The sequence below is a fragment of the Fomitopsis serialis genome, assembly GCF_022376445.1.
Source record: "Fomitopsis serialis strain Sig1Antser10 chromosome Unknown B0H18scaffold_15, whole genome shotgun sequence".
NCBI classification, from domain to species: Eukaryota; Fungi; Basidiomycota; class Agaricomycetes; order Polyporales; family Fomitopsidaceae; genus Fomitopsis; species Fomitopsis serialis.
In genome coordinates, this window is record NW_025954975.1 from 104,507 (window position 1) to 131,843 (window position 27,337).

The 27,337-nt window shown below is 54.8% G+C and overlaps 10 protein-coding genes across 10 annotated transcripts; 6 read left to right on the top strand and 4 right to left on the bottom strand.

Annotated features, from left to right (window-relative positions):
* Positions 1-565: 565 nt before the first annotated feature.
* On the bottom strand, positions 566-1,691 carry B0H18DRAFT_1116572 (uncharacterized protein; the record flags this gene model as incomplete). Its single annotated transcript, XM_048033453.1, has 5 exons — positions 566-577; positions 631-755; positions 808-1,297; positions 1,387-1,548; positions 1,605-1,691. The coding sequence occupies 5 exons, from the start codon at positions 1,689-1,691 to the stop codon at positions 566-568; spliced, it is 876 nt and encodes a 291-aa protein (XP_047896299.1).
* Positions 1,692-2,743: 1,052 nt separating this feature from the next.
* B0H18DRAFT_117327 (nucleotide-diphospho-sugar transferase) lies at positions 2,744-4,404 on the top strand. The gene is made up of 2 exons (XM_048035913.1): positions 2,744-3,211; positions 3,257-4,404. The coding sequence occupies exons 1-2, from the start codon at positions 3,015-3,017 to the stop codon at positions 4,167-4,169; spliced, it is 1,110 nt and encodes a 369-aa protein (XP_047896300.1). The 5' UTR covers positions 2,744-3,014; the 3' UTR covers positions 4,170-4,404.
* A 3,091-nt stretch (positions 4,405-7,495) lies between these two features.
* B0H18DRAFT_836175 (kinase-like domain-containing protein) lies at positions 7,496-7,765 on the top strand (the record flags this gene model as incomplete). The annotated part of the gene is made up of 1 exon (XM_048039444.1): positions 7,496-7,765. A coding segment is annotated over one exon (270 nt), but the record flags the coding sequence as incomplete, so codon positions are not given.
* Positions 7,766-8,786: 1,021 nt separating this feature from the next.
* Positions 8,787-9,869, bottom strand: B0H18DRAFT_991644 (uncharacterized protein). Its single transcript, XM_048045074.1, has 2 exons — positions 9,769-9,869; positions 8,787-9,704 (listed from the first exon to the last, which is right to left on the bottom strand). The coding sequence occupies exon 2, from the start codon at positions 9,669-9,671 to the stop codon at positions 9,027-9,029; it is 645 nt and encodes a 214-aa protein (XP_047896302.1). The 5' UTR covers positions 9,672-9,704; positions 9,769-9,869; the 3' UTR covers positions 8,787-9,026.
* A 2,158-nt stretch (positions 9,870-12,027) lies between these two features.
* On the top strand, positions 12,028-14,048 carry B0H18DRAFT_1116576 (FAD-binding domain-containing protein; the record flags this gene model as incomplete). Its single annotated transcript, XM_048033454.1, has 10 exons — positions 12,028-12,181; positions 12,237-12,340; positions 12,394-12,706; positions 12,756-12,886; positions 12,938-12,955; positions 13,005-13,055; positions 13,112-13,234; positions 13,302-13,459; positions 13,522-13,594; positions 13,653-14,048. The coding sequence occupies 10 exons, from the start codon at positions 12,028-12,030 to the stop codon at positions 14,046-14,048; spliced, it is 1,521 nt and encodes a 506-aa protein (XP_047896303.1).
* A 114-nt stretch (positions 14,049-14,162) lies between these two features.
* On the bottom strand, positions 14,163-15,561 carry B0H18DRAFT_872540 (phosphatase 2C-like domain-containing protein; the record flags this gene model as incomplete). Its single annotated transcript, XM_048040237.1, has 2 exons — positions 14,163-15,291; positions 15,347-15,561. The coding sequence occupies 2 exons, from the start codon at positions 15,559-15,561 to the stop codon at positions 14,163-14,165; spliced, it is 1,344 nt and encodes a 447-aa protein (XP_047896304.1).
* A 499-nt stretch (positions 15,562-16,060) lies between these two features.
* On the top strand, positions 16,061-18,115 carry B0H18DRAFT_991657 (delta 9-fatty acid desaturase protein). Its single transcript, XM_048045075.1, has 8 exons — positions 16,061-16,147; positions 16,199-16,413; positions 16,492-16,678; positions 16,731-17,093; positions 17,129-17,151; positions 17,211-17,571; positions 17,637-17,800; positions 17,860-18,115. The coding sequence occupies exons 1-8, from the start codon at positions 16,135-16,137 to the stop codon at positions 18,034-18,036; spliced, it is 1,503 nt and encodes a 500-aa protein (XP_047896305.1). The 5' UTR covers positions 16,061-16,134; the 3' UTR covers positions 18,037-18,115.
* A 259-nt stretch (positions 18,116-18,374) lies between these two features.
* B0H18DRAFT_1083644 (kinase-like domain-containing protein) lies at positions 18,375-21,054 on the top strand (the record flags this gene model as incomplete). Its single annotated transcript, XM_048031687.1, has 11 exons — positions 18,375-18,511; positions 18,559-18,681; positions 18,715-18,855; positions 19,012-19,310; positions 19,363-19,664; positions 19,713-19,945; positions 19,997-20,134; positions 20,183-20,336; positions 20,392-20,506; positions 20,561-20,799; positions 20,851-21,054. The coding sequence occupies 11 exons, from the start codon at positions 18,375-18,377 to the stop codon at positions 21,052-21,054; spliced, it is 2,085 nt and encodes a 694-aa protein (XP_047896306.1).
* A 325-nt stretch (positions 21,055-21,379) lies between these two features.
* Positions 21,380-23,187, top strand: B0H18DRAFT_872526 (uncharacterized protein; the record flags this gene model as incomplete). The annotated part of the gene is made up of 14 exons (XM_048040236.1): positions 21,380-21,537; positions 21,589-21,615; positions 21,678-21,699; positions 21,755-21,844; positions 21,907-21,980; positions 22,027-22,115; positions 22,163-22,421; positions 22,473-22,514; positions 22,571-22,616; positions 22,672-22,707; positions 22,763-22,773; positions 22,834-22,853; positions 22,913-23,000; positions 23,058-23,187. 14 exons carry the CDS (start codon positions 21,380-21,382, stop codon positions 23,185-23,187), a joined length of 1,092 nt encoding a protein of 363 aa, XP_047896307.1.
* A 166-nt stretch (positions 23,188-23,353) lies between these two features.
* B0H18DRAFT_872520 (major facilitator superfamily domain-containing protein) lies at positions 23,354-25,566 on the bottom strand (the record flags this gene model as incomplete). The annotated part of the gene is made up of 16 exons (XM_048040235.1): positions 23,354-23,578; positions 23,631-23,783; positions 23,842-23,936; positions 23,992-24,042; positions 24,101-24,124; positions 24,180-24,225; positions 24,282-24,411; positions 24,461-24,515; positions 24,578-24,815; positions 24,865-24,915; positions 24,969-25,036; positions 25,103-25,197; positions 25,252-25,298; positions 25,349-25,390; positions 25,452-25,482; positions 25,541-25,566. Coding segments are annotated over 16 exons (1,377 nt in total), but the record flags the coding sequence as incomplete, so codon positions are not given.
* Between the last annotated feature and the right edge of the window lie 1,771 nt (positions 25,567-27,337).

Genomic DNA, 27,337 nt, shown 5'->3' on the forward strand with positions numbered 1-27,337 from the left:
GAATGCGGGATGTGTATCCATGACAAGTAGCCCGTCGAAACTCTTTCGTGAGTTGGGCCGCAACGGGTCGTACTTGTCCTCAAGGACCTACTTCGCAGTTCGCTTACGCTTCGTCAGCGCTGTCAATACTGTTCGGGTCAGGGATGGTTTCCCAAGTACGGGCACATGTGTCCATCTCACATGCGCTCTTGCTAGGGTCGACTCACCAAGCAAGGAATGCGTAGGGGCTGACGTCGATGATCCCACAAAGACACGTACCGCTGTCACATCTATGGCCTTATCAAACAGCGTGTCTGGGGTACGAATAGTGTCTTGATCATGTCTTCTTGCGGTACCTGATACTCAACAGGAGCTAAGTTATCAGTAACCAGTGTTCTTTACGACTCATGATCTCACCACCGTTGTGTTCATCGAGCAACAAGTATGAGCATCCGTGGGCGTGATGAGTAGTTTACAACATCGAGCGTAGTAGAGTATTAAATACACAGGCATCGTCAGCAGTCCAAGGGCAGCGCATCCCCAGAGTCACGCTCGCTACCCCTAGTCTTAGAGTACGCGTCTCAAGCTAGATGGTCCTCTGGTACGTGACATCAGCTAAGATACAAGCACACGAATCAACGGCTCACTCACCTTCACACACGCCCAGCCGACTACCAAGCGCGCTATACGATCGCGGAGGGCCAATCGACACTCGGAACACGTCAGCTCCTTTTGGAGGGGCAGCAACGCAGCCTGCAGCAAATACGTCGATAGATCTGCCCCCCGGCGTCTGTCAGCATGCACCTTCTTCTCCGAATCATTACTTACTGGGCCCAGCCTCCCACATGATATGGGCAGCCACCAACGCCCACGAGCGCGTCAGGCACTGCTGCTGCGCTGCTGAGCACTCCGGGGTATCTGGATGGGTGCTGGGCGGGTGGAGCAGCAGGTGCTTCAAAGCCTCGATGCGGCCGAAGTGCAGGAAGAACAGCTTCTTGAGGTACACCGAGCCGATGCGCATCGCAAGCTCGTCAGAGATCATGGTGAGTGGGAACGGGAGGAGGTGCGCGGAGGCGGCCGTCGCGACATCGGGGAGGTCGTGCGCCGCCGCGAGCGCGTAGGTGTCGATCGAGCGCAGTGGCGCGCACGCGACGACGAGGTCGTACAGGGGCATTTTCACACTGGCGTATCGCTTCGGCTCGAGGCCGTACCGCGCCAGGGCGTCAAGTGCAGTGGAGATCGTCTCGAAAGAGGGCTGGTACTCCTTGGCGGACAGCCCGTAGACGGTGGTCAGGATGATGTTGAGTATCTCTGCGGGCTCGGGTATCACGACGGTCGGGGGTGGCCGTCCGGGGAGAACTCAGAAGGGAGGAGCATGGCGAAGCCGTTGTTGGATGCGGCGAGGACCTTGTGGTGATGCACGTAGAAGAAAACCTGATCGGGTGAGACGAGAATGATGTCTGGGACGAGGTCATCGAAGGAGGTATACGGATGGAAGGCATGTGAGACCGACACCGTTACGTGGCCCGAGGAGCTGCCCGTCGCGGGCCTCTCCATGGGTGTGCCGACCTGACGCCTGTGAGTCGCTGTCGAGGGGGCAACTTGCGTGGTAATAATGGACTCACCGGAGTTTGCGCAATGGGCTCTGTCCCTGCCTCGTCGTCTGTTGCCCATTCTGCGGGTAGCTTCATGTTGAAGTCGAAGTAATCCATTCTGGGTGTATTCAGGGGCAAAGGTGGTTCACTGAGGGGAAAGTAGTGTGTCAAACGCAGCGCTCCCCACCTGCTATATATCATCCCCCGCGTATCATGTGCGTGGAGTATGTATGTGGACGACGCGCCTCGTAGTGCACAGGGATTGGCGAGCAACTTCCGGGAACACGGCTGGCGGGATCAAGTAGCGAAGTCTAGCTGATAGCGGGTCAGTCCTATGCAATGGAGTCCAATGGGAGGAAGGCTAAGTGAGTACAGTCCGGCGCGTGCTAACAGCTTGATATTCGGCTATTTATGCATACCAACCAGCCGCCTCCGGCGCACGTCGGCGGGGTTGTCTTACGAGGGACAGGTAATGCAGCGCGAGTCGATACACTGGGACGTACGTTTGGGTGAGAGACGGCGTACTTATCATTCCGGCTGAACTCCAGCCCATAGGGTCCCATGCACCCAAGGAGGCGGCCAGTGGTCCTTCACGCCGAACGTCGGGGCGATATTCCATGATGACGCTGTAGTCTTCGACGCTCTATTTCGGACACCACGACTTTGCGCACATCCCGCACGAGCTGCGTGAGCGAGATGCCGACCTGGCCATGCTTGATAACGAATGATCATGGGTGTAGCTGCGGTTATAGGCTGCACAGAGGTAAAGGATGGGTTCTTGTCGGGAGAATCAGCAGATAGAACCCTTGCGTGGAGTCCTTTAGCACGACGTGACGAACTTGGGATCGATGACGCTGAAAGGTAGTGCAAGTCTGCAAGCAGACCGCAGGGACCCATTGGGCACCTCGTAGTCGGGTTGAGGGTGGCACAAGTTGAAACAACCGCATCGCATGCAATGCCAAAGCCGCAGCAGTACTATCTGGTCTCGTGGCAGAGAATCTACATTGTCGAACCACAGCCGCAGTGTACGCAGCTCTGAGTGAGAACACGTACCGCACACTGGCGGTATCCGTGCCCCGGGGACCCCATGTTCTGAATCTGGCGACGCATCAGTAAGCAGTAGTCGCGTCAGCCACCACTCACTTGCCATAATGGACCTGGTCATCGCCGCACCGCGAGGATCCTCCCCCTCTCATAGCGTGCAAGTACTGTCCGACGCGGACGTTGGATGATTGCAGAGTTGCCAAGCCGAGCAGGTCGATGTCCGTTTATGGAGATGCCTCGATCGGAGCGCCGGCTGGCCGCTGACAGTGCTGCGATCTGTACGTTACGGCTGCCTGCGTCCGGTTTCGCCTGCCACGCATCTCACTGCCTCTGGGTCCATACATATCTATTGCATACCTTAGGTCGCCCATGACTTCTCCTCCATCATAGCTTTCTATGTGGGCCTTTTCTCGGTACAAGGACTATACGCCCCTTTGGACAGACATCGCCTCGCTCAAGCAAGCCAACCGCGCACATGCACTGCGGATACTAGCCGTTCTCCTCGTCATCCTGGTCTCACTGTGGTACAATGGGTATTTAATTTCAAAATTAGCGAAGAAATGGCCAACGCCTTTGGACAATTATCAGCACCTGTGAGCAGGTCGTCGGTCAGCGTAGTGCAAGCTAATGTTATGCAGTAATCCTAATCCACTCCTTAACGGCGAGTTTCACCAGTCGCTCAAGCCTCCAAGTCACGACGACACCGCCGTGGTGTCTTGCATGTACACCGACTCTTATGCCACCGCCATCGCGACGCTCGGACACTCCCTCGACCGTGTCAACAGCACCGCGACGCGTCTCCTCTTCTACCTTCCGGAGCACATCTCCCCCGAGGCCCTCTGTATCGCGACTGCGACTGGCTTCACCCCGCACCCCGTCTCGCGCATCGCCCCGCCGCACAATGGCGAAGGCACGAACAAACGGTTCCTCGACGCCTACTCCAAGCTGAACCTTTGGACGCTCAACGACGCGGGCTACAACGCCGTCGTGCACCTCGACGCGGACACGCTTGTCCTCCGCAACTTCGACGAGCTCTTCGCACTGCCCTACCGCTTCGGCGCCGTTCCGGACGTCTACGTAGGCTCGCACGGCTTCGCGCTCGAGTTCAACACCGGCGTCATCTCCGCGCGCCCGGACACGGCTGTGTTCCGCGACATGATGGAGAAGATGCAGACGCTGTCGTACGACGGCACGCAGGCGGACCAGGCATTCCTCAACCAGTACTATGCTGCGTCCGCAGTCCGCCTGCCGTACGCGTACAACGCGAACCTGGCGATCAAGAAGCGCAAGCCTGCGATGTGGGAGGACCTGTGGAAACGCGCACGGATTGTCCACTATACGCTCGTGAAGCCGTTCCTCGCGGAGGCGGACAACTCGGGCGAGACCGTCGTGCCGATGGAGGCTATGGAGGACAACATCCGGGCGCGCATGGGCGAGTTCGACGGTGTGTTCAAGGAAGAGCTGCTCGAGTGGCTAGGGCAATGGAAGGAGACGTATGCGAAGTATGGAGACAGGCTAAGGGAGTGCCAGAGGAAGGCGGGGGAGATGTAGGGTTTGGTGAGTCTCTTAGGTCGGCTTCGAGCTGGTGATCGTGAGAGCTGAGCATGTATATGCAGTAGCACTTCGCTTCGCTTCCCAGGATCGCTCATAAGCTCGTGGAGCGGGCCTTATGGCTTGGAACTTCATTCAATCTTCGTGGTGGTGCCGGGCATGACTAGATCAGGATAGAGCGGGACGGACGCTTCTTGTCGGTGTGTGCACATGATATTATTATTACTCAATCATGCGCTGTTGTGATTGCATCGAGTACAGCATGTATTATTCGCAATGATCTATGTATGTTCCCAGGCATTCTCAACCAACGAACTCTGTCGGTCCCTTTGTGTAGCGTTGGACCTAGTGATCAGTCACGAACACGTGTACAATTGGGTGCGTTTCCTTGATATCCATTGCTCTTGAAGTCCTTGAATAAAGCTGCGTTCGCACAGCGGTTCGACAAACTTGTTTTAGGCGCAACTAAATGCAAGGAACCTCGACCTGCGTGACCACGCCCGCTGTCAGCCCAGCATCAATACCAAACATAAGATACGCCATTGATCCCGGTCAGTACTCAGATTGCTGTATGCGAGCGAAACGACTGAATGCAGACGCGCCTTCGAATGGCGATGCAGTGATCGCGGGGGATTTTCGGTCCGTATCTCGTCCCAAACCAGCAACACTTATTGGACAAGATATCGGATCAGTCGAACTTTCCATTTCTGGACACCGACGCCAGCACAACGCCGACCACGGTCCAGGCCCAGCATGGGATGCTCCCACCGAATATTACCGTTGCCCGAAATTATCGGGAAGACATGTCTGGGCGAAGGGTGTTCTCTTGGAGAAAGAGTATATTCTGCAAAACATCCTGTTTGGCCCAGGTCCAAGCGAGGAATTAATGGAAAGTCTCAACGAGAATGTAAGTATTTCTGCACAACACGCGTGGTTTGGCCAAAATCAGAGCTGCGCGGTGCGCTATGCCCTTATCTGTATCCATCTGTATCTGATCTATATGGTCCATCAAGCTTTTGCTTCACCGTTGCAGCGCTGTGGCTGCAATCCATTGTTCTCGCCAGCATTCCGCATAGAAGCCGGCCGGCCACGATGGCCTGTTGAATATGCAGCCGTGGCCTGGGAGCAAGTGTGGCTCCCTTTGTCTGCAACCACAGTTGACCTGGGCCACCTGTGCTTTCTCTCGACCGCCACACCCCCCTAGCCCCTGCACCCTGCTCGCCACTTGTGATCAGTCTCTGTCGAGCTATGTACCCCTCTTCCAAGTCACGCAGGCACGATGAGTGCTCTCCCGTGGGGCCTACCTCACTCCCGGACGAGACTACCACCTTCCCGCTGAATACAGGCAGGGAGGTTTTCGGCTTCCTTTGGACGCGTCGACGCGCGAACTTCCAACCACGACTCAGTCGTGCTCAGGCTCCCATCAGCCCAGTGTCTGGCATCGAGGCCACACGCGAATCCAGTGGGACTGCACCGCAACCTCCGGCCATCGCGGCCGTGTCTGCCGCCTCCTCTTCGACACACATCGCCCCGCCCCCGGAGCTCTGCAGCGACGATGAGCGCTGTCCTGAGGAGTATACTCCTCCGAGCTTGCCGGACGAGACTGCCGCCCTCGCATCAAATCCAGAGGATCATAACGTTCTTGGCTTCCTCACAACTCGCCTACGCTCCACTTCCAGTTCACGGTCTACTTCTACTTCTGCCTCCGTGCCTGTGCCGGACGTCGAGGCTGTCCGCAACTCGAATGAGTCTTCAAACCAATTACCGGGCGTCGTGGCCGCCCGGACCACTTCACCCTCGGGATACTCCTCCCCTCGCTCTATCGAGTCGCAACGATCTGTGGCCTCGCCTCCGTGCTCATGGGACAAAGACATTGAGGAGTTTGCTTCACAGCCTGGTCGCCCTCCTACTTCCATCGCGTCTGCCATTGACGAAGCCTCACCCGTCCAATCAGTCTACGAAAGCGGCAGCAGCAGAGGAAGTTGGATGAAGTATGTCTACTTCCACTCTCATTCGCCACACCGTCCATGAGCTCACGCCACTCTTGACCAAGTGATTTCAGCTGCTACGAACCTGCAGTGGAGAGGCTCAACTCCGACGATGGGGGCGTACACTCGCCTCGCGCTGTATGCGCCGCCCCAACCCCTGAATTCGAATTAGTGGCATACCCAACGTGCGACAAGTACGAACTATGCGACTATCGCACGCCAGAAGAGCGTGCCTCTGACCCAATCTCGGCGTTCTCACTGGAAGGCTGGCTTTTAGTATGGGACTGCTACTGGCGACGCGTCATCGACGCGGAGGTCACCAAGGAAGAGATCGCTGTCGCTGAATCCCTTTGCACTGAAATACGGGGCCTGTGGTTCGCGCAAGCGATGGCGGCCACGACTTTGGCGGAAGAACAAACAGCGCACGGTTGCCTCGAAGACCTGGCGGAATTGCCCTACTACGTGGACATCCACGAGGGCGACGAGATCTGGGCAGAAGACTTCAACGCTGGATACGAGTCTTCGGCGAGCGAGGCTGAGTATAGCGGCTCCGATGCTGACGCTTGGAAACATTTGGGGCGACGCTACACCCTAGACCTTCCCTCGCCAAGCGAAGCGAGCGACTTTTTCGTCGAAGATGTGCCCCCAGCCTCCTTCAAAATAAACCCTCCCTTTGAGATATTGAGTGAGTTTTTGGTCTATTTCTCTGTTTGGTCACTGGGTTCTGACGAGCCTGATCTGGGAGAAGGTGACACCGAGGAGGAGCCCAACAAAGTCGTCAAGGAAGTCCATGAGGACTGCGCGGACATCAGAGACGCTGACGAGAGAGACCGAGCGGAATTCAAGGGACGTATCATCTCGATCTATAATCAGTACAAGCGCAAGTGGTACACCCTTCACGGCACCATCGGAGAGGGCGGGTGCGCGCGCATCTTCCACGCAACAGACGACAACGGCAGGTCATTTGCGGTCAAAGTCACGCATAAAATGCACGCCTTCAGGTCGCCGGTGAGCAGGAAACTGCTCCTTCAGGAGCTTGCCGTCATGGGTGCGGCGAGGGCGCAGCGATGCAAGCGGCTGCAAGGAGTGGTCGAGAGTTGGGAGACCGGGGAGAACGTCTTTTTCCTCATGGTACGTTTTTGTGGGTGCCCCTTCCTTCGCAGTCCTGACAGTATCTCGTATTAGGATGTTATGCACGGTGATCTCAGGAGGACGCTTAGCCATAGAACAAGGGAGAAGGAGACCTGGGATGAGAAAAATTACTGCGCTGAGATGGTAGGCACTCAACCACCCGAACACTTCTCACGATGCTTACAGCTTTGGGCTTCGCTTGTATAGGTCTATGCAGTCTACCTCCTGCACGGCGCAGGAGTCATTCATAGAGACATTAAACCGGATAATTTCCTGATGAACGAGAACGGACAATGCGTTCTTGCTGATTTTGGCCTGGCTTTCTACCCCAAGAACACCAGAGGTGTACCCTTCGAATGCAGAACCACCCGCGGGTACTACGGGACGCCGGGATACCTATCCCCGGAACAAGAACGCAGGCAAGATTACAATTTCAAGATTGACATCTGGCAACTTGGCTGCGTCTGGGTCGAGATGTTCGCCTGTCTCTCCGGCCCCTGGATGTATCAACATCCAGAGGTGTTCTCCTTGGACGACGACGAAGCACGCTCAGTGTTGCGCGACAGTGTACGCAAGCTCTGCAAAGATCCGAGGGATCCGGTAGATTTGCTGCAGCGAGTACGTGTGTGGCGGCGAACAACTGTCTTTTCCGCTTTTCCTGATCACACTGTTGCAGATGACCGAGATCAACCCTCGAGACCGGCCGACGGCTCGACAAATTATGGAACACAGCTTTTTCGAAGGCATCGATTGGCATGACATAGCAGACGACAAGTCTTATCGTACGTCGGCAGCTGGCTGCTATTCATACATTGTAGACTGACTACTACTCGCCGCGCGATCAGACTCCTTCCGCCCGGATCCTGTCATCCCCGATACGGAACGTGTAACCAGCTTTGACTTCGCCACTTTCCATCAAGGCGTCGGTTCAGAGTTCAAGGAATATGGACGCGACTATGCAGGTGATCTGGTCGCGCCCAAGGGAGTACGAGAGAGAATCGATATGTGGAAGACACATCGGAACGCATTTGCTTGGCCGCGTCGTAAATCCTAGTTCAATCTTCGGCCGGTGTCCACTGGTTCGGAACTGGGTTCACGATGAGCCCACTGTGACGTTCTCTCATTATTCCTTCTTCCTTATAGGGATCCTCTCTTCATGTCCGGCTTGATCTTCTGCTCTCCAGCAGACTGAGGACACTGCCGCTTACCCACAATTACTACAATGCAGTACCGTTATGGTCGCTTGCCGCCAGTTTTGTCTTGTATACACTCATGTCGCCCTTGACCGTACCCATCGTGCTACCTGCTCCCCACGTTTTGCTTTGTTGCTGTGTTCTTGTTGCTACTCTACTTGGTCAATTGTTGTGGTTTTCTTCTAGTCGTATACATGCTACATGTACAAGGAGACGTGTTCCGCTGCATCAGTGGTCTCGTCCTCGGCAATACTGATGCTCACGCCCCTCTTACCGTACCGCTCTCATAGGCACTTCGTGCGACTCGTGGATCAGAACACGACAGCTATGTGATGCTATTAACGTCAGATGTAAGTAATACAATGCAACCAATGAACCAACAACTGGATGAGAGACTTCTGTGTAGAGAGAGAATGCCGAGCTGCGACGAAAATGCGACAATTATGCAAGTGGGGTATGGTGTTACACTGTGTACGAGGGTCCGTTGTGAAGTGCGTGCACTGAGAGAATTTCTGGGCCGTCTAGCGCCATCAGTGCGGCATATTCTATGCAGGTAGATCGACAGCCACCGTCCTGGAGAGCGCGCTGGGGACGTAGGTCTGCCCTGCCATGCAGGGGCTGCGCCGCCTGCGCATGGGTCTTCCGCAATTCCTGCTGAGTAGAATGCATGCCACGAGTCTTCCTCTAGCCTCGTGGTAACCGAACTCCGGTAGCAGCATGACGGGCTGGATACCGGGTGGGACGACGACAGCCTCAATAGGAGCGACAGGCTGAGATGCCGAAGGAGACAGTGAAGAAGTGACTGACTCGGGAAGGGCGGGCGGTGGTATGCGCGTACGAGAGGCAATCGAAGGAGAGGAAGGGGTCGAACGCGGCGGAGGGCTCACTATTTCGATGATCGGCTGGTCTGCGAATGGATCCTCTGCGTAGGTGCTCAGCAGTGGGTGCCGCAATGGAGGCCGGGGGGCTGGTCTACGCATGCGCGGAGTAGAGACAGCTTGTGGTGTCGGCGCAGAGCCCGTGCGGCCGCCGGAGATGAAGAAGTGGGTGGGCTTGCCATGAGGGTTGACGGAGACGTTCGGGAGTTTAGTGAACGATGACGCCTGCGCCGATGAGATCGAAGAATTGACAACGAAAGCAGGACCAAATGGCCCATGAACGGGGTGGCTGCGGTGCGACTGGATGGCCATTGCGAGACGGTTGAAGACACGGCGCAGGCGGTGCTGGACAATGCGCGAGGACAGTGAGTATGCGGTCCATTGAGTACTAGGGATCAAAGGACAATACCTAGCTGGGATCTCACAGGGGGATGTTGACGCACACAGCGGGCGAGCAGAAGATAAATAGAGACGAATGGTAAGGAGAGAACACGGAGAACAATGGAGGCGAACGAGAACAATGGTGCACTGTTGTCGCGTCGACGCGCTGGCACCTGCTGGCACCCGTGATCGTGGCTTGTTCTCTCCCATCACCATCAACGGCCCACATTATTGTTCAATGTTCTCTCCGAGCTCGCCGAGTTGCTTGCAGTATAACCGTCCCCTTTCTGGGCGACATGCGCGCGGAAATACGATATAACAACGGTCTCTTCCTCAAGGCGACTCCGACTGGCGAGGCGTGTGGTCGAGAACTCGATGGACTCTGAGGCTGCATCTGGTGCGGCGTGTCACATCCTCAGAGCCACCAGCAGTGCTCCCGGCTATTTCATACTATGTAACGATGCGCTCAGTGCACCGTCGAACACGCCGGGATTAGGGAGCGAGAGCTAAAGGAATCAAGCTTCAAGTTCCATGAACAGCAGTGCTCGCCCGTCAGACTTTGAATTTGGACGAAGGTCTCGCTGTGACAGGAATCATAACACCGGTGCGCTGATGATAGCTCTGCTAGCTGAAGCGATTTGTGGGTTATATCTTTGCATGTAAGCACTCTGATGATTGGTGACACCTATGAAGTTGGGCTATCCGTGGACTATGGTCAAGTGTAGCATATCTCCACCGGCTCACCGCCTTTCCCAGTCGCGTCGGTGCGTCACAACCATCATTGCTTGATTGACGTGGACACCCACTGTATAACTTATGTATGTCCCTTTGCGTGGAGGTGCCCGCACGAAACCTAGTGAGTCTCACAACTGTTCCGGACCACTGTGATGACATGTCAGCTGATCCCGTCAATGATCCTAGGATGCACGGCTCCTTTCCACTCTATACCTCGACCGAGGTGAGATAATAATACTGGCACTTGACGATCAGGTCTTTCTCGCATTGCAACGCCGCTCAATTCGCAACAGTACTATCGCGGCCCACAAATCCGCTTACGCGAATGAATTTTGTCAATGGCAGTACCTTTGTGCCTTCTAGTGCCGTATGTCTCACAGCACGGCCGTTTAACCTCCCTGCCGAAGCCTTTAAGCCTCAAGCTTGACTTCATAAAGGACCCACACTTGGTCGTGTCACGGCCTGGTCAAGACGAAAGTTGTACTGCACGTACAGTCGTGTGATGCTTGCTTCGCGAATCATCGGTCAACGCTGAGCTCCTCGTCTACGGTCGAAAGCATCTAATCAAGGTACCCAGTCGCGCTAGAGGTGTGCAGAGTGTCTTACAGTCGAAGCCTTTAGTGCTATTCTTGCCTGTGCATCTCAAGAGATCGGGCGCAATGCATACATACCGAGAAAGAAGGCAGCGAAGAGACAGCGTCACATGGCAGTCGTGTTCACGAGGACTGTAAGCACAAGCAACAAGGCAGGGGCTCCCACGAAGCGGGCCAGACTTACTGCGGATGACACGAGTATCAGGAATCTCAGGAATATAGCGTCGTATATGCAATGGTTTGCCCAGACTGCAGACATTAGCTGACGTTCCTGAATTTGGTAGGCACATGGGCATTCCGTGCAAACATGCTACTTTTTCCTTGACCGTGACCTTGCAGGGTCCGTTATGACAGGCTATATCTCACATCAAAACTAAGCTGTTGCGCTCATCAGCCCATGATTTACGTTGGAGGTACGACAGCGGGCGTCCTCCGGTCACACACTCGTGTTTCATCACATCACTGTAGAAACCCCATCGCTGGACTTACGGCACTCACCTTAGCAGACATTGCGGCGAGTCGTCGGAGGTCATCGGCGACACGAAGGTCAATATAGCTTAATGAGGCCACTGTGAGCCCGAAAGTTGTCCCACTCCCGCAGAGCTAATCTGCACGACTCTTCCTGCATGGCATATACTGTCACCGTGGTGCGTCAGTCTTGGTTCTCTGGTGGTCACCGGCATGACTCATGGTCCTCGCAACAAGGGCTGTCCTCTACAATCTCGTGCCTGGCACGGCTTGCCGTAACGAAACCTATAACACCGCTTGCCGATCGTCGGTGACATGTTTGACTCGATCGCTGGCAGCTTGGGAAGTCGTACGGTATCGAACAAACGAGGTGCATCCCATGACAAATTGTCGACGCGAACGGCGCATTTAGTCTTCATGGAGTCCACTCGTCCTGCTTTGTTGCCCCTTGACCTGCACCCCCTAGTGCTAGCGACTAACTGGGTCACAGCATGAGGCCTGCCGTTCTTTACGTGACACTCCCGGCCGTTCTGTCCCTAGTAGGGACGAGCTATGCTCAGCCTCAGCTACTAAGCAGAGATGTGTCCACAGTTTGCGAGGAGATTGCAGCGGCAATTTCCTCAGAGTCTGACATTTACTATCCATGTACGCATTGATTCGTCATTGCCCTCAACTTCGACTGACAAACCGTTCAATACAGCTACTCTGCAGTATACCGCCGCGAACTTTCATTGGCTGTCCTCCAGCACTCAGCAATCAACTTGCACTGTGGAGCCCGGCAATGTCGAGGATGTGGGCGCTGTGGTCAGTTGTCCGCGCATCGGGACGGCTATCTGAGTTCTGATGACAGTGAATAGCTGAAAGTTCTAGGCGAAAACCAGACACCCTTTGGCGTAGGTCACTTCGATGAGCACGTCGTTGTCTCATCTCAGCATCTCAACAGATCAAGGGCGGCGGACATACGGCCAACCCGGGTTCTCATCAACGCCCGGGGTCGAGGTCGCGATGTCGCGCTTCACGAGCGTGACTTACGACGACTCGACGGGAATCGCGAGTATCGGCGCGGGAACATCTGGGACGATGTGTATTCTGCGCTGGAACCTTATTCTGTGAACGTAGTCGGCGGACGCGTGACCGGTGTCGGCGTCGCTGGGTTCACGCTTGGTGGAGGTTAGTCGGAATGTTCGAGACTTATATCAGTTCTTGACACGTATTGCAGGTTTCTCTTTCAAGACGAATGAGTATGGCTTGACCATCGATACGGTCAAAGGGTTCGAATTGGTCTTGTCTAACGGCACAGCTACGAATGTGACTGCTTCGACGAACCCCGACCTATTCTTTGCTCTGAAGGTGATTAAATATATCACGTTGGAGGCTGACAGTGCTAACTGCCTTGTACAGGGTGGCTTCAACAACTTTGTAGCATCTCTTCCCTCGAACTCCGACGTTGACTCATGCGGTAATCCAGGGCATTGTCACGACCTTCTACCTGGAAGCCTACACACAGAGCCAAGTTTGGGTACGCAGCCTCACCCAATTTCACGCGTCACATATTATATCCTGATTTCTTGACAGGGCGGTGCCATTCTGATCTCGGGGACACCAAGTGAAGTCGTAGTGGCCACTCAGAACTTCTACGACAACGTGACCGACCCAAAAGCTGCGATTCTCACCACCATCAACAATGAGATAGGTATTGTAAGTTGCTCATATGTTTAGCCCTTCCTCTTATACGGGCAACTCACGACAATTCTGGACTGCGTAGCCGATCACTGAGCTCACCCTTTTCTATAATGCACCGACCCCGCCGGCTGGCATGTTCGACGAATTCTTGGCTATCCCAGCAATCTCCACGGACATCTCAACGCGCTCATACTTGTCGCTTGTCACGTCCACACCTGCTAACGCGACACAAACCGAGCGGTAAGCTTGAAACACGTCGGAGGCTATGTCCGAAACGTGACAATATCAATGGCTTTATATAGCGGTTACTTCCATTCGGTGTCTCTCTTCAACCTGACCATCCCGCTTCTTAACGCGATTGTCAACGAGACCACGGTTTGTCCCAACCTTGAGTCTCGACCTGACGATCCACTAATCGGAGGTCTCTACTTAGTACTGGGCGGAAACATTAGCTCTCCAAGTCCCCGGTCTGTTCGTCAGCTACGATGTCGAGCCGTTCCTCCCGACCTATCTGTCGCACGGATCGGACTCTGCGTGGCCTCCCAGCCGTGCCACAGGGCTGCTGCCCCTGAACATCTACTACTCATGGTGGTACCCAGAGAGCGATGCCCTCGTCAACCGAGTCATGCTCCAAAGCGCAGAGTACCTCACACAGTTTGCCGTGTCGCAGGGCCAAGACGTAGCGGACGTGTCGTTGTATCCAAACTACGCGATATGGAACACCACTGTGGAACGGTTGTACGGCGGTAACCTGGCGAGGCTGCAGAGTATCAAGGCGGAATACGACCCTAACAACGTCATGGCACTTGCAGGTGGATGGAAGTTCTAGGGCAAGGCAAAACACGCTCAATAGCTTTCGTTGATATTGAGTAACGGACGAATTTATTGAGTCATGATACATCTGATGTTAGGTTGTTGGAAGCGCTTCTTTAGTACGGAGACTTCACGGAGACTGATCTTCCGCAAAGAAGACGACAGTGGCCGTGACACTGCTTCTGTGGACGGCGTCAGGACAAGTTGTAAGCATGCGTAGATGCACGCACTTTGTCATGCTGGGTCCTTGTCCTGCGATGGCTTCGGAACCTGTGCCCCTGTTCAGAGCATTGCGCAGCAAGTGTGTCGCCACGTTCCGGTCCTCGCTCCGGTATGACCGTGCGCCATCCACCAGCGGTGCCACCAGGAAGTCATTCGGAGACGCTACGTGTTTTCTTCCGCTTCCACCTCGTTGGCGCCACTGCTCGTCAAGCCACATACCAACCAAGCCCACTGCTTCCTCGCTCGTCAGACGATCCCACATCCCGCGCGTACCCATGATGAGGAAGTCGCCTGGCTGCACAGTCGTAGAGGTCACCTCCGGCTCTGCAGTGAGATACGGAGGCGTTTTGACGTCGGGAGGAGTCGGCCCGCCGATGGATGCTTCTTGCATTCGCCTGCGAGTGTCTCCGTCCCACTTGTACATGGCATCACCAAAGGAGCGCGTGGGGCCTCCGCTCAGGACGCGGCCATTGTACACGACTGCCTCTCCTGGATGACGCGCGTTGAGACGGTACTCTTCGGCGAGATTGCTGCTGTCTTGTTCTACGGACAGGACGCGAACCTGATAGACCACCTCGCCGTCTTTGTTGCGCGTGCGTCGGCCGAGGACAGCGCGCGAGTCGCCTGTCAGTGCGATGTGAAGATTCCTGCTGTAAGAGTCGTAGAAGCTGAGTAGCGCGGATGATCCTGAGTGGGCAGGAGCTAGCATGTCAACTCCAGCGCTGGGTGCGGGGTCGAAGAGGGCCCTGTCGACTGAGCCATATACGATGTCTCGGTCAAGGCACTTGAAAGTATCTTTGAGTGTTTGATCGATGTCACCGGGAGAAGGAGTAGGCGGGCGGTCTCGCGACGCACTGGCTTCGTACAGTCGTGAGTAGAGGTCAGCCAGAGCGCCTGAGACCGCAATGACGATATTGTCGCGTAGCCACGCGCTGGTAGAGTGGCCGTTGCGTCCTTCCAGCACAGCGAGTACGGACCAATACCCAGACGGAACGGGCAGCACTGCTTCAGTATTCATGCTCTCCGGAGTGTCAGTGCTCGTAGATGTCAGTCTCAACACATCTCACTCTGGATTGTATGTATTGAACGTACCTAGCGATCTGTGCGTTGTCGTAGCGATGAATTCCCGTCTGCCCACCTGGCAACTGGGAACTCTCCAAAAGACGCAAAGACGTGGGCTGTCCATCACTCACTTCGCCTACTGCACGCTCGTAGTACGAGTACGAACAGTGCGAAGTGGAGCTGTCAGTGAGTGACGACAGGTCGCCACGGCTTCTCCTGCTTGTTTGTCCATCATCGCCGTCCATGTGCACTGGCGAAGAGGTCAAAATAAGAGAGGCTAGACCGACTAGGCCTGCGAGAGCCCAGCCTGTCCTGTGCGTACTTGCATTGGCGGAAAAGCGACGTGCCGTCTGCGAGTGTAAACCTCTCGTGGCTGTTGACGGAACGATGCAGTGATATTGACGCAGCATGGTGGACTCGGAGGCCCACTGGTGCAAGCCTTCCGCAACAACATTGCAATATTGCCTGTTTCACGAAATTATGCCTAGAGGTTGAGTAGAATCTATGGGGTCGAGTACAGATCATGAGATACTTACTTCAACACAGTGGGGTGAACTCAGATAGCAGCAAGGATGAACGAATGTGATACACTGTCACTTAGACTCGGACTGTCACAATTCGACGTAAGTTAAGTGGCTTGCCGGAGTCGAGTCGGTGGCGGACGCCACATCAAATCGGAGATGCGATCGGAGATTTATGTGGCTGAGAATCACAAGCTTGTCGAGGCCTCCTGTGGCTAAATCGTCCTCATCCAACTCCTTCCAACTCATTGTCTAACTGTCGGCGGTGCTGTCTTGACCTGGAAATGGGAAAATGTTATGAGTCCCAGAGGTAGTCCATACACAACTCAAGATTATCTGGACGGTAATAAAGACAGCCCAGGCGATGTCTATTATTCTAGGTCTCGATACGAGCTCCGGCCTCGGCCCTTGGGGGTTGGGGTGCTCTCCCCAACAACTCAGGTTCATAGCGCTGCGGTCATTTGGAATGGCTGTATAAAATCACTGGAGAAGTGGCATCGTCGGTTGTGGGCCGCCCTCTCTCTCTCCGACGCGCGAGATGTCTTCCGCGGTCTCCACACGTATTGCACCTCAGGTGTACGCCAAAGTCTCTCTCAACCCAGACCGGTCTGAGGAGGAGCCTGCTGACTCAATATTCCCGACAACTACGTCCAGTGGGTCCTCAAGAACCAGAAGGAGTTGCCCCCTATCACATGGCAGACGATCTGGGGCGAGCTGAGCTATCTCAGTTTGGGCATCCTGACCATCACGCCTGTCATAGCCATCTGGGGTATCCTTAACGTCAAGCTTCGTTGGGAGACAGCGGTGTGGAGTATCATATACTATTTTGTGACCGGCCTAGGTAACAAACATGCGGCTTGCGGGTAGATTTTGAGCTCATTCTGTTATTCCAGGTATCACGGCGGGTTACCATCGCCTTTGGGCGCACCGCTCGTATAATGCCTCGAAGCCTCTTCAGTACGCCCTTGCCATGGCGGGTGCCGGAGCCGTGCAGGGGTCGATCAAATGGTGGTCCCGTGGCCACCGTGCTCACCATCGCTACACGGACACGGACCTCGACCCTTACGACGCTAACAAAGGCTTCTGGTGGTCGCATGTCGGTTGGATGCTTGTGAAGCCGAGGCGCAAGCCTGGCGTCGCCGACGTCAGCGATCTCAGCAAGAACGCTGTCGTCAGGTGGCAGCACCGCTGGTACTTACACCTTATCCTCGGCATGGGCTTCATCTTCCCGACGGCTGTAGCTGGCTTTGGGTGGGGTGACTGGGCGGGGGATATTTCTATGCTGCCGCAGCGCGCCTGGTCTTAGTGCATCATGTAAGCCTCGCGTTCAAGTTGACATCCTTTCCTGAACTGACCGTAAAACATTTCGGCAGTCGACGTTCTGCGTTAACTCCCTCGCACACTGGCTCGGCGAGACACCGTTCGATGACAAGCACACGCCGCGCGACCACATGATTACCGCGTTCGTGACAAATGGCGAGGGATACCACAACTTCCATCACCAGTTCCCGGTGGACTACCGCAACGCCATTAAGTGGTACCAGTATGACCCGACCAAGTGGTTCATCTGGGTCTGCTCCGTGCTCGGCCTTGCGAGCCACCTGAAAACGTTCCCCGACAACGAAGTGAAGAAGGGCCAGTTGACCATGCAACTGAAGCGTCTGAGGGAGACGCAGGACAGCTTGAAGTTTGCTCCGGATCCTAATGACTTGCCTGTAATCAGCTGGGATAGTTGTCAGTCTTCCGCTTTCCGGTGTTGACGGTGCAATGGCTCACGCGGATATCTAGACCAGGAGCAGGCTCAAAGAGAGCATTGGTCGTCATCGGAGGCTTCATCCACGACGTTTCTTCATTCATTGACGAGCACCCCGGTGGTCGGCATCTGGTACTCAAGAACATCGGGAAGGATGGGACGACGGCCTTCTTCGGCGGTGTCTACGACCACTCCAACGCTGCACACAACGTGAGCTCGTCTGACGTTTGCATGGCAGTAGATTCACTGATGATCGTCAAAATCACTAGTTGTTGTCCATGATGCGCGTAGGCGTCTTGTACGGCGGTGTGCAGCACGGGTTGGACGACAAGAACATCCCGCCTTCCCAACGTTTGCGGATCGCACAGTACAATGAACTGTCCTCTTCGGGTAGCGCGTCTTCTACAGCGTGCTCGGATGTTGATGAAGAGAGCATGCTGGGCTAGGCTATTAGTCACAGAGCCAGTCTGCTCGTATAGATGTACACATATTGTTAGATGAATATACTCGCCCCTCTTCATGGAATGTCATGCCACTACTACTTAGTGTGCTAGATGGAACACTTGGTCGGATTCACTCACTGGCTCGGGAGTAGCTGTGGCGAATGAACATTGCGATACAAACTCCGCCTCAATCTGAGATCCTCATCTGAGTCGCGCCCACGGCGGCGTTCGGTCGACACTTCGACCTTTGTCTTCATCGCCTCCGGCGCGCACGAGTACTTGCTCTCTAAACTCCCTATTCATCGTGCGGTGCCCCGTAACCCAAAATCCGTGCTTGAAAGATGACTAACACTCCATCAGGGTCTAAGCGTCCGTACGAGGGGACCCATGACCGTGACTACGAATCTCACAAGCGGCCGAGGGGGAGAGAGGACGCGCGGGACTGGAAGGATGTTCACTTGAAGTCGCCGCCGAAACCGTCCTTGCATGGGAGTAGAGACGTATCGACCGACGTGATGCCAACAGGCGATCATCGAGACACGACTATCGCCCTCGTAGCCGGGAGCATGATCATCGACGGGCACCCAGCGACTACGGCCGGGATAGAGATAGAGACAGGGACAGGGACAGGCGAGATGATCGTGATAGGTATCGCGACAGGGACCACTACCCTGCTCGTAGAGATGAACTCCGTAGAGAAGACCCTCGTCGGAGAACGCGGTCCCCACCCCGGAATAGCAGGCGGAATGGGTCAGTCAACGGGCACGCTCAGTCCAACGGACACGCTCATCCAAAGGATGATTCCGAAAGAGAAGAAGGCGAGTGAGTATCGCATGTTCTCTCCCCTTGTGTCTGTGCTCAATCACGACCTGTGCTGCGCAAGAATCTCGCCTCGACACACGCCGCCGCCGAAGGCCCCTTCGCACGACAGCCACCCGCCGGCTAGGGCACCAGCTCAACCGCCACTATCTGCGTCAGCGCAGCCTGCGCCGGAGCCAGAGACGGAGCTGGATCTTACAACGAGTCCGTGTCCGTAGAGGAGACTCTCGCTGCGCGTCGAGCGAAGCGTCAAGCTATTCTGGCCAAATATGCGGGGACTACGAGCGCTGCGCTCAGTCAAGGCGTTTCTCCAAGTCCTGGACCTAGCAGTGCGGTCGAGCCGCCTCCCACGAGTCCTCTTTCTAACAATGCGTCTCAGTCTCACAGCCCTCGTGCGACTCCCGCTCTCACTGATGTTGACCGGAGTGCAAGCGTCAGTGGAATGAGTGGAATGATAAGTGGGTATGCTGCGTCTCATTTGATTCGTATTAGTGAACTCCAGTGTTCTAGGCAAACGGGATTCTGTTTCGGCGTCCCCAACGCCGGGCACATTTTCTCTGGCCAAAGACCAAGGCGATGGGCAAGTGAAGGGGCAAGTACAAGATGGCCCTCACGAGCAGATCTCCGCAGCCGACTATGATCCAAGTCTGGATCGTCGAGAAGACGAGAAACGGGTACTCGGGGTCAAAGACAAACCGACGGAGGATATACAAGTTCTGGAAGAAGTAGAAGAAGAGGAAGAGGACGATGTGGACGACATGTTTGCCATCGCTACAACCGACAAGAAGCCTAAGAAGGTTAGGAAGCTCGTCGTGAGTATCATGACAATGTGTGCTGTATATCACCTCACACCATTGCAGAAGAGACCGGCGGCCCCAGCATTGATCACAACGACACTGGATTCCGCTGCAGACGCAGAAGGCTATTATCAGGTCATCTTGGGTGAACAGCTCGATGGTGGTCGTTATCAAGTATTCTCTCACCTTGGGAAGGGCATGTTCGCCAACGTTGTCAGAGCGCGTGTCTTGGACGGCGAACCGGGCGAAGCTGGCAAGGAGGTAGCGATCAAGATTGTTCGCTGCCAAGAGTCTATGTACGTCATCAGCCTTTGTCGTTCGATTGAAGCTCACAACTGTCCACTTAGGTACAAAGCTGGCTTGAAGGAGGCCCAGATTTTGAACAAGTTGAAACTAGCTGACCTCGAAGATAAGAAACACGTCGTCCGCCTTGAGAGGACGTTCGAGCATCGCGGGCATCTATGCTTGGTTTTCGAGTCTCTCAGGTATGTGACTCAAGTCTTCGGGCCTACCGCCATCTCATCATAGTTAAGCATGAACCTGCGTGATGTCGTCAAGCGCTTTGGCAAGGACGTCGGCCTGAACCTCAAGGCCGTGCGTGCGTACGCACACCAGTTGTTCCTTGCTATGAGTCTCTTGCGGAAGTGCAATATCATGCATGCTGATATCAAACCCGATAACATCCTGGTATGTTCGCATGATGGACACCGCGTACACGGGTGGTTAATATTGTCTCGTCCAGGTGAACGACCAGAAGACGCTTTTGAAGCTTTGTGACCTGGGCTCCGCCTCGGATGCTTCCGAGAACGAGATCACGCCCTATCTTGTCAGTCGGTTTTACCGGGCGCCGGAGATCAGTAAGGATGCATTCCCTCACGGTATAATGGTCATCTGCTAATGTCCACGAACAGTCCTCGGTGTTCCGTATGACCCCGCATTGGACATATGGTCTATCGGGTGCACGCTCTACGAGCTGTACACGGGCAAGATCCTATTTCCCGGACGCTCCAACAACCAGATGCTGCTTCTCATGATGGAGTTGAAAGGCAGGTTTAACTCCAAAATGATAAAGAGGGCGCGATTTGGGAGCATGTACTTCGATGAGCTAGGCGCCTTTCAAAGTATCGAGACGGAGCGAGTTACGGGTTCTGTAAGTTGCTGTCTTCCGACTTACCACGGAGGGTGACTTATTCTTGGCTAGGACGTCATTCGTCAAGTACACATCACCGCACCCACGAGAGATCTCAGGCAACGTCTCATGCCGCCTGCATCTGTGAAGATGAAGGACGATGAAGGGAAGCTGTTGACTTCCTTCATTGACCTCTTAGACAAGTGCTTGGCCCTCGATCCGACGAAGAGAATATCCCCCAAGGAAGCGTTGGTGCATCCTTTCATAAGAGGGTAAAATTCCTGTGCAGATCTGCAGACGAAGAACCGTAGGGTATCATTATCTCTGATCAGTTAGTACCAGTAATTACTATTCAACCGTGTATCCACAGCTCCTTCCCGCAGGTGACCATAGCTGTGCCCCTATGAGAAACATGGTACGACGTCGACGTTATCATTCTAAGGTCAGCTGAGGTGGTCTTTCCTCCAGGGGGAATCGGGCAGATGTGCGGTGATGACTCATCAGCTTGCTCTTGTCCCGTCGCCATTCCGACTTACTATATATTGGGGCGCGCACAGGACCTTTCCCTGCACCGCTAACGTGCGCGATCTCATTGTCTAGCATGCCGCTGCCTGAGGGACCGCTTCCTTCTTTTGACGAACTACCCAGCTTCCGCAATTTCCCTGGGTGTGCCTGGGATGTTTGGGGCAAGGACGATGAACTGGGAACCATTAATCTGCTGACCAAGGATGTCGTGAAGGAGGCAGCAAAGGAAATCAAGTCTGTGCAGATGGAGATGAGTATGGAGACTCGCTGACAGACTGCATTCAGGCTCGGCAAGACCATTTGTCTGAACTGGTATGGGCTCTCGTTATGTGACGCTGGCACCGGACATTAACACAGGACGTGCTCCCGGATAGGCCAATCAACTACCCGAAGAAGGTCTGTCATAGTTAGCTTACAGATTGACGATGTTCTCAAAGATGTGCTCCTTCAGCCTTTGTTCAACCGTCAGCCACCGAATATTCAGATGTGGAGGAAGGGCGAGGGCGAGGGCATTGCAGTGCATGACGACGCTATACACATTGTAAGGTTGACAAGTTGTGATATTGCTCCAATCCACTAATGCATACGTACCATTATATCTAGAACACTCAATCTGGTTCGCAGTGGGATGGTTTACGTCACTTCGGTCTTCTGGAACATCGTATATTTTACAACAAGTATGCTCTGCTGCGTCTCCGAGTGTCATTCCTGACCAGTCTGCAGCACTCCAGCCGACTTCTTCGAGACAGGTAGCCTGGTCAAAGACTATCCTGATAAGGTAGACAAGGACTTCATCAAATACGGTATCCACAGTGAGTCGAAGAGGTATCATACTGTTCCTTCCACTGACTGCTTCAAGACTGGGCACAGCACGGTATCTGTGGGCGTGGAGTTCTCCTGGACCTCGTGCGCTACTTCACCGCTTCTGGGGACCCCCTGCCCTACGACCCATGGACGACGCACGGGATTCCGGCCTCGGTATTAGAAGATTGCGCCAAGAAACAAGGCGTGACCTTCAAGCAGGGCGATATCCTCTTAATCAGAATTGGCTTCATGCAGAGGTATCTGAGTTCCACGCAAGAGGAACGGGACTCTCTGGCCGATAAAGAGGAAACTATGTAAGGGCCGCAACATGGTCGTACGAGGACTTCGACGTTGATTCCTCGCAGGGCCGGCATAGACCAGGGGGATGAGTCGAAACGTTTCCTCTGGTAAGTACTAATAGCTTCACGCCTCGATCCGTGTCCAGAGACTACATCGATTGTAGGAACAACCATTTCGCTGCTGTAGCGTCTGACCAGCCCGCCATCGAGGTAAAACACAAGTTACTTAGCACATGACGTCGTCATATTGACAGGCATTATCCAGCGCTGGCCTCCACCGTACCCGCATCACCTGCACCAGGTAATGCTTAGCATTACTCTCTATTCATCTTTGCTCATCTTCGCCGTAAACATAGACTTTGCTCGCGTACGTATCCTCTCTCCTACAGTCACTTTGAGCGCAGTTGATGGTTGAAATTTGATATAGTTTATGGGGTATGCCAATCGGTAAGCCTCCTAGGGAAGCGTATAAACGACGATCACAGTGGACTCATTGATGTTCTTAGGCGAGTTCTTTGATCTGGAGGCACTGGCCAACGCTTGCGCCGAGGCAGGGCGATACACGTTCTTCTTCACCTCTTGGCCTCTGAATATGTGAGTCGTTCACGTTCACCGCTCGCTTTGTCGCTAGAATTCATTGAACATCCTTAGACTGGGCGGTGTTGCAAGCCCGCCGAATGCTGCTGTAAGTCGAGCGATGTTCATTGCAGCTGCCCTTCTGAAGTTCCGCGCAGGCCTACCTGTGAGAAGCCAGGGGTACGGGTCCGTCAAATGTATGTAACAGTAGCGAACGCCAATATAGCCAAGACAAGATAATAGCGCAGCCATCGCTTTTGTATTCGCCAACCTGTGTGCTTTTTGTTTCGATGTCGGCACATCGAGTGCTCTATTGTTTCTGGGTATACAGATACCTCTCGCCGAGATATGGGTACTGCAGGCTTCAACGTTCATGACTGGTGTGTCGAGTCGTACGTCGACAACCGCCTCGGACGCAGACCAGCCGTCTTCAGAGGCGGCAGCCCGTCCTCGTCCTCATCGTCACTCGTAGCTGCGCTGTCGTTGCTATCCCTACTCTCGGCATCCGCAACTGCGCCGTACGAAGGCGCCTGCGCGCGACCGTCGGAGTGTGATTGGGCTCTGGGACGAGACCGCTCGAGGGGTTTGTCCGGGATCTGCGTGTTTTGTTGGGACAACTATGAAGTTAGCAGTGGGAGAGGAACGTACCGGAAGACGAGCGCAGTATGCCAGGAACGTCGAACAGGCAGCCATGATGAACACGACGCGCAGGGCGGTCGCGTACGAGTCGCGCGCTGCGCTTTGTAAGTCAGGCGGCAGGGTCGCGATGAGGGTCGCGGAGTGGCGGATCTTCGTAATGAGCTATAAGGAACTGCTTGAGAAGGATTACCGGGTTAGCAAAGCGGATACGAGTACTGACCTCCTCCGCGTCAGGAGTGTGGATCCGTTTGTGCAATTCAGAGTTCAGGATGCTCTGGAAGACGGCCGCAGAGACGGCGACGCCTCCTACTTGACCTGGTATTCCCGACTTAAAGAAGATCATCGATTCAATCCCCAAGTATGTACGCACCTAAGCCTCGGAATACCTGACCAAAACCGGTACCGACGGCTATTTGCGACTCTTTGACAAAGCATGCACATAAGAACGAGGCCTCAACGGAGTCAAGTGATCCACATACCGGGCAAGTGGGCCAGGAGCGCGACTGGTTGTTCGATGGTCATGCACAGAACACATGCTGATCTATCGACGTCACTCACTGAGCATAGTTTGCAGAACCACCGCATTACCGAAGCCCATCGGGATCTATGAATATTAATCCGTATATCATCTAAGAATCAATGTTTCAAACGACTACTCACGATGCTGAACCACAATTGAAACGACGGTGAATCAACTCGCATCAGACTGAGCAGGATAGCGGCCGTAAAGGGGAACAGTCCGAAGATGAGGTTGAGCCTTTTGTATCTCCCTGTGCGATGCATCATCCATCTGAGAGGCCTCAGTATTAGATCTGCAAACTGAACGATTCGCTACATACCCGGCGAACAACGACCCGAACGAGATCGAGAACGCATTCGGAATCAAATGCGCCCCTAAGATGGCACAACAACGTCAGATTCTACGATCAACGGACACAGCACAGATGGAGCCATACCAGCTTCGCTCGCGCTCGTGAGCATGACCGTCTGGAACCACGTCGGGAAGTTGTAGTTGACCATGAAGTTGCACGTCGCGACGAGGAAGTTGCTGATCCCCACGAGTATCGGAATTCTCTGCTTCAGAAGCGCGGGGGCGAGGACGGGCTCGACGGCGATGCGCAGTTCGAAGACGACGAAAGCGATCGCGAAGACGCCTGCCAGAATTACGGGTACGAAGACGGATGGCGAGGACCACTAGTGGAGAGATGTTATGACAGACCTCAGGAAGAAGGAACGCACTTACCGGCTGCTCTTCACTGTAGCGCGTACTGAGGAAGATGAGTAGCGACAGGACCTGTTCCCACCGGTGAGCCTGCAGTGAGTCTCAAGGAAGTGTGTCACACATACAGCCCCCAGCAAGGTCAAGGTTCCGCCGTAATCGATCCGCTTCAACACCTCTTTCTTGCTTCGGGAGACTTCTCCCTGAAGAATACAATATGCACGTGAATGTGAATGTATGCGTCGGAATCCAATTGATGAACTTACTGCAGTAACATAACGAAGGTTGATGGAGGTCAATACGGCCGATACCAAGAAGAGAGGCAGTTGGAGTAAGAAAGCCCAGCGCCAGCCAAGCCTGTACGTCAGCATTTACTATGCGATTCAATGTCTGGCCTGGATGCTGTCATACCTATCGCTAATGTAGCCACCTAGCGGACCTCCTAGTCCCATCCCAAGCTTTGTAGACCTAGTGAGCGCATATAATGCACGCAAGCGAGAAAACTTACACTACTAAACACAGAAGCTAGACCTTGCGTGAGTCCACGGCTCTGTCGAGGCAAAATCAATGAGATGCATGGATATATGCGCACAATCTGCTGCGAGACATACCCTGAGACTATACATGTCGCTCGTGATTATCCTTCAGGTGGATGTACGGTCAGACGGCGCCCATGCTGTGTAAAACTGTTCTGACATACGTCGCAGTGGTGAAGATACCTCCTCCACTATGGCGTACCGTTTGCTGAAAAAATAACCTCTATATATATTGTAGTCAGTCAAATATATCAAACAGCGAGTGATGGTATCTATAACAAACCGAGTGAAGTCTGCATACTATATGAATCAAACGGCGCGCAATATATCTATAACTCGACTCAGCAATATATATATAACTTTGAGTCGACACTTTCATATATATAACTTTCGGGGACCGGCCCGGAGCCGGGGCCGGTATGCCCGCGCCTACAAGCACGGCGCTCCGCTGCGCCCGGGAGGGTATACGATTTCACACTGTGCCTAGCAAATACGAGTTGAGACTCGTACAAACGCGCGTCGGGAGCTCAGAAATGAATCCCGACACGAAATATGATTTGTGCGCATCGAGCGACACGCTCAATGCGGCCGACGACGCGCTTGACCCCTTCAGCGTCGACACGAGCCCGTGTTGATGGCGAGCGCCCTGAGCGCTAGCGCCCAATGCGGTGCTCTCGACCGCCACCACCACCTCGCCCGCGACCTCGACTTGGGCAGCCACCGCGACTGCCTGACCGACCAGCAAGGCGCGCGTCCTGTCCTAACGGGCAGGCACGCACGAATCCGCGACTGGCTAGCTGAACTACCGCCAGTTCAGCTAGCGGCGCGTGAAGACGCTTCAAGCGGTACCAGACCGTCCTCTAGCAGCCCACTCCTCGACTCGGACCCTCTGCGTCTCGACTCTGACAACCCCATATTGACAACCCGCGGCTCTGGCAACACGCGACCAAGCCGCGCAACCCAGGACTTGCACCACGCATGTGCAAGTCCAGCGCCGAGCGATAGGACCACCCAGAACGGAAGGAACGAGGAGCGAGGAGGCTGCAAGGAGAATCCGAAGGAGCAGGGGAATGCGAAAGAGGAGGAGGAGGAAGGGTGCGGCGCGAGTAGAGAAAGCGAGCAGAAAGGCTCGAAGACCAGAGGTACGCCCTTGTTGCATGTACCCCGCTCGCCGCTGCCCGTTCCAGTGCCCGCACCAGCAGGTGTATCGACGAACGAGAAGCTCGTCGTGCGCTCTGCTGGTCACGAAGATGGGATTTCTGCATCTCGGGACGACTCACATGTCGTACCCACTACCCTGCATGGCAACACGGCGGATGCGCAGAACTGCGTGTCCGACGTGCCCATCCTCTCGCTAGTGCCCTCACCAGCCCGCGTATCGACAACCAACGAGGTACTACGGGACGACCTCCAGACCGTACCCTCCACTTCGCAAGGCGATACGGCGGACGCGCAGTGCTGCACGTCCGGCGTGTCCCACTCATCTGCGATCGACCGTCGCGTAGTGGGTACGCTGAGCCATTCGCTCGACGTACACACTACCGACCAGCCCAGAGGCTCGAGGAGTGAAGGCACGCCCTCAATGGAGGTACCTACCTCGACGCCTACTGTTTTGCCAGTGCCCAAGCCCCCGCGCGTATCGACGAACATGGAGCTCGTCGTGCGCGTTGCTGGCCACGAAGACGGCATGTTATCCGCCTCCCGGGATGACGTTGCAGTTGTACCCGCTGCAAAACACGGCGACACGTCGGATGCGCCTCGCTGCACGTCTGACGTGCCCCGTCCTTCTGCGACCCACTGCACAGAGGGTACGTCGAGCTTGTCACTCGATGTACACACTGTCGACGAGCACAACAACGCGTCTGGCGTACTCGAGGAAGTACCCAGCGTGTCATTCGATCCTACACATGGGATCGACGCGGTCGAGGCACACTTCACGACAGTGACCCCGGTACGCATGT

Coding starts and splice junctions, on each gene's coding strand:
- B0H18DRAFT_991644 (XM_048045074.1), bottom strand. CDS start 9,671: ATGGCCATCCAGTCGCACCGCAGCCACCCCGTTCATGGGCCATTTGGT.
- B0H18DRAFT_991657 (XM_048045075.1), top strand. Junction 17,094..17,128: donor TGTAGCTGGCTTTGGGTGGG/GTGACTGGGCGG, acceptor ATGCTGCCGCAG/CGCGCCTGGTCTTAGTGCAT. Junction 17,801..17,859: donor ACTCCAACGCTGCACACAAC/GTGAGCTCGTCT, acceptor CAAAATCACTAG/TTGTTGTCCATGATGCGCGT.
- B0H18DRAFT_117327 (XM_048035913.1), top strand. CDS start 3,015: ATGTGGGCCTTTTCTCGGTACAAGGACTATACGCCCCTTTGGACAGAC. Junction 3,212..3,256: donor TTGGACAATTATCAGCACCT/GTGAGCAGGTCG, acceptor AATGTTATGCAG/TAATCCTAATCCACTCCTTA.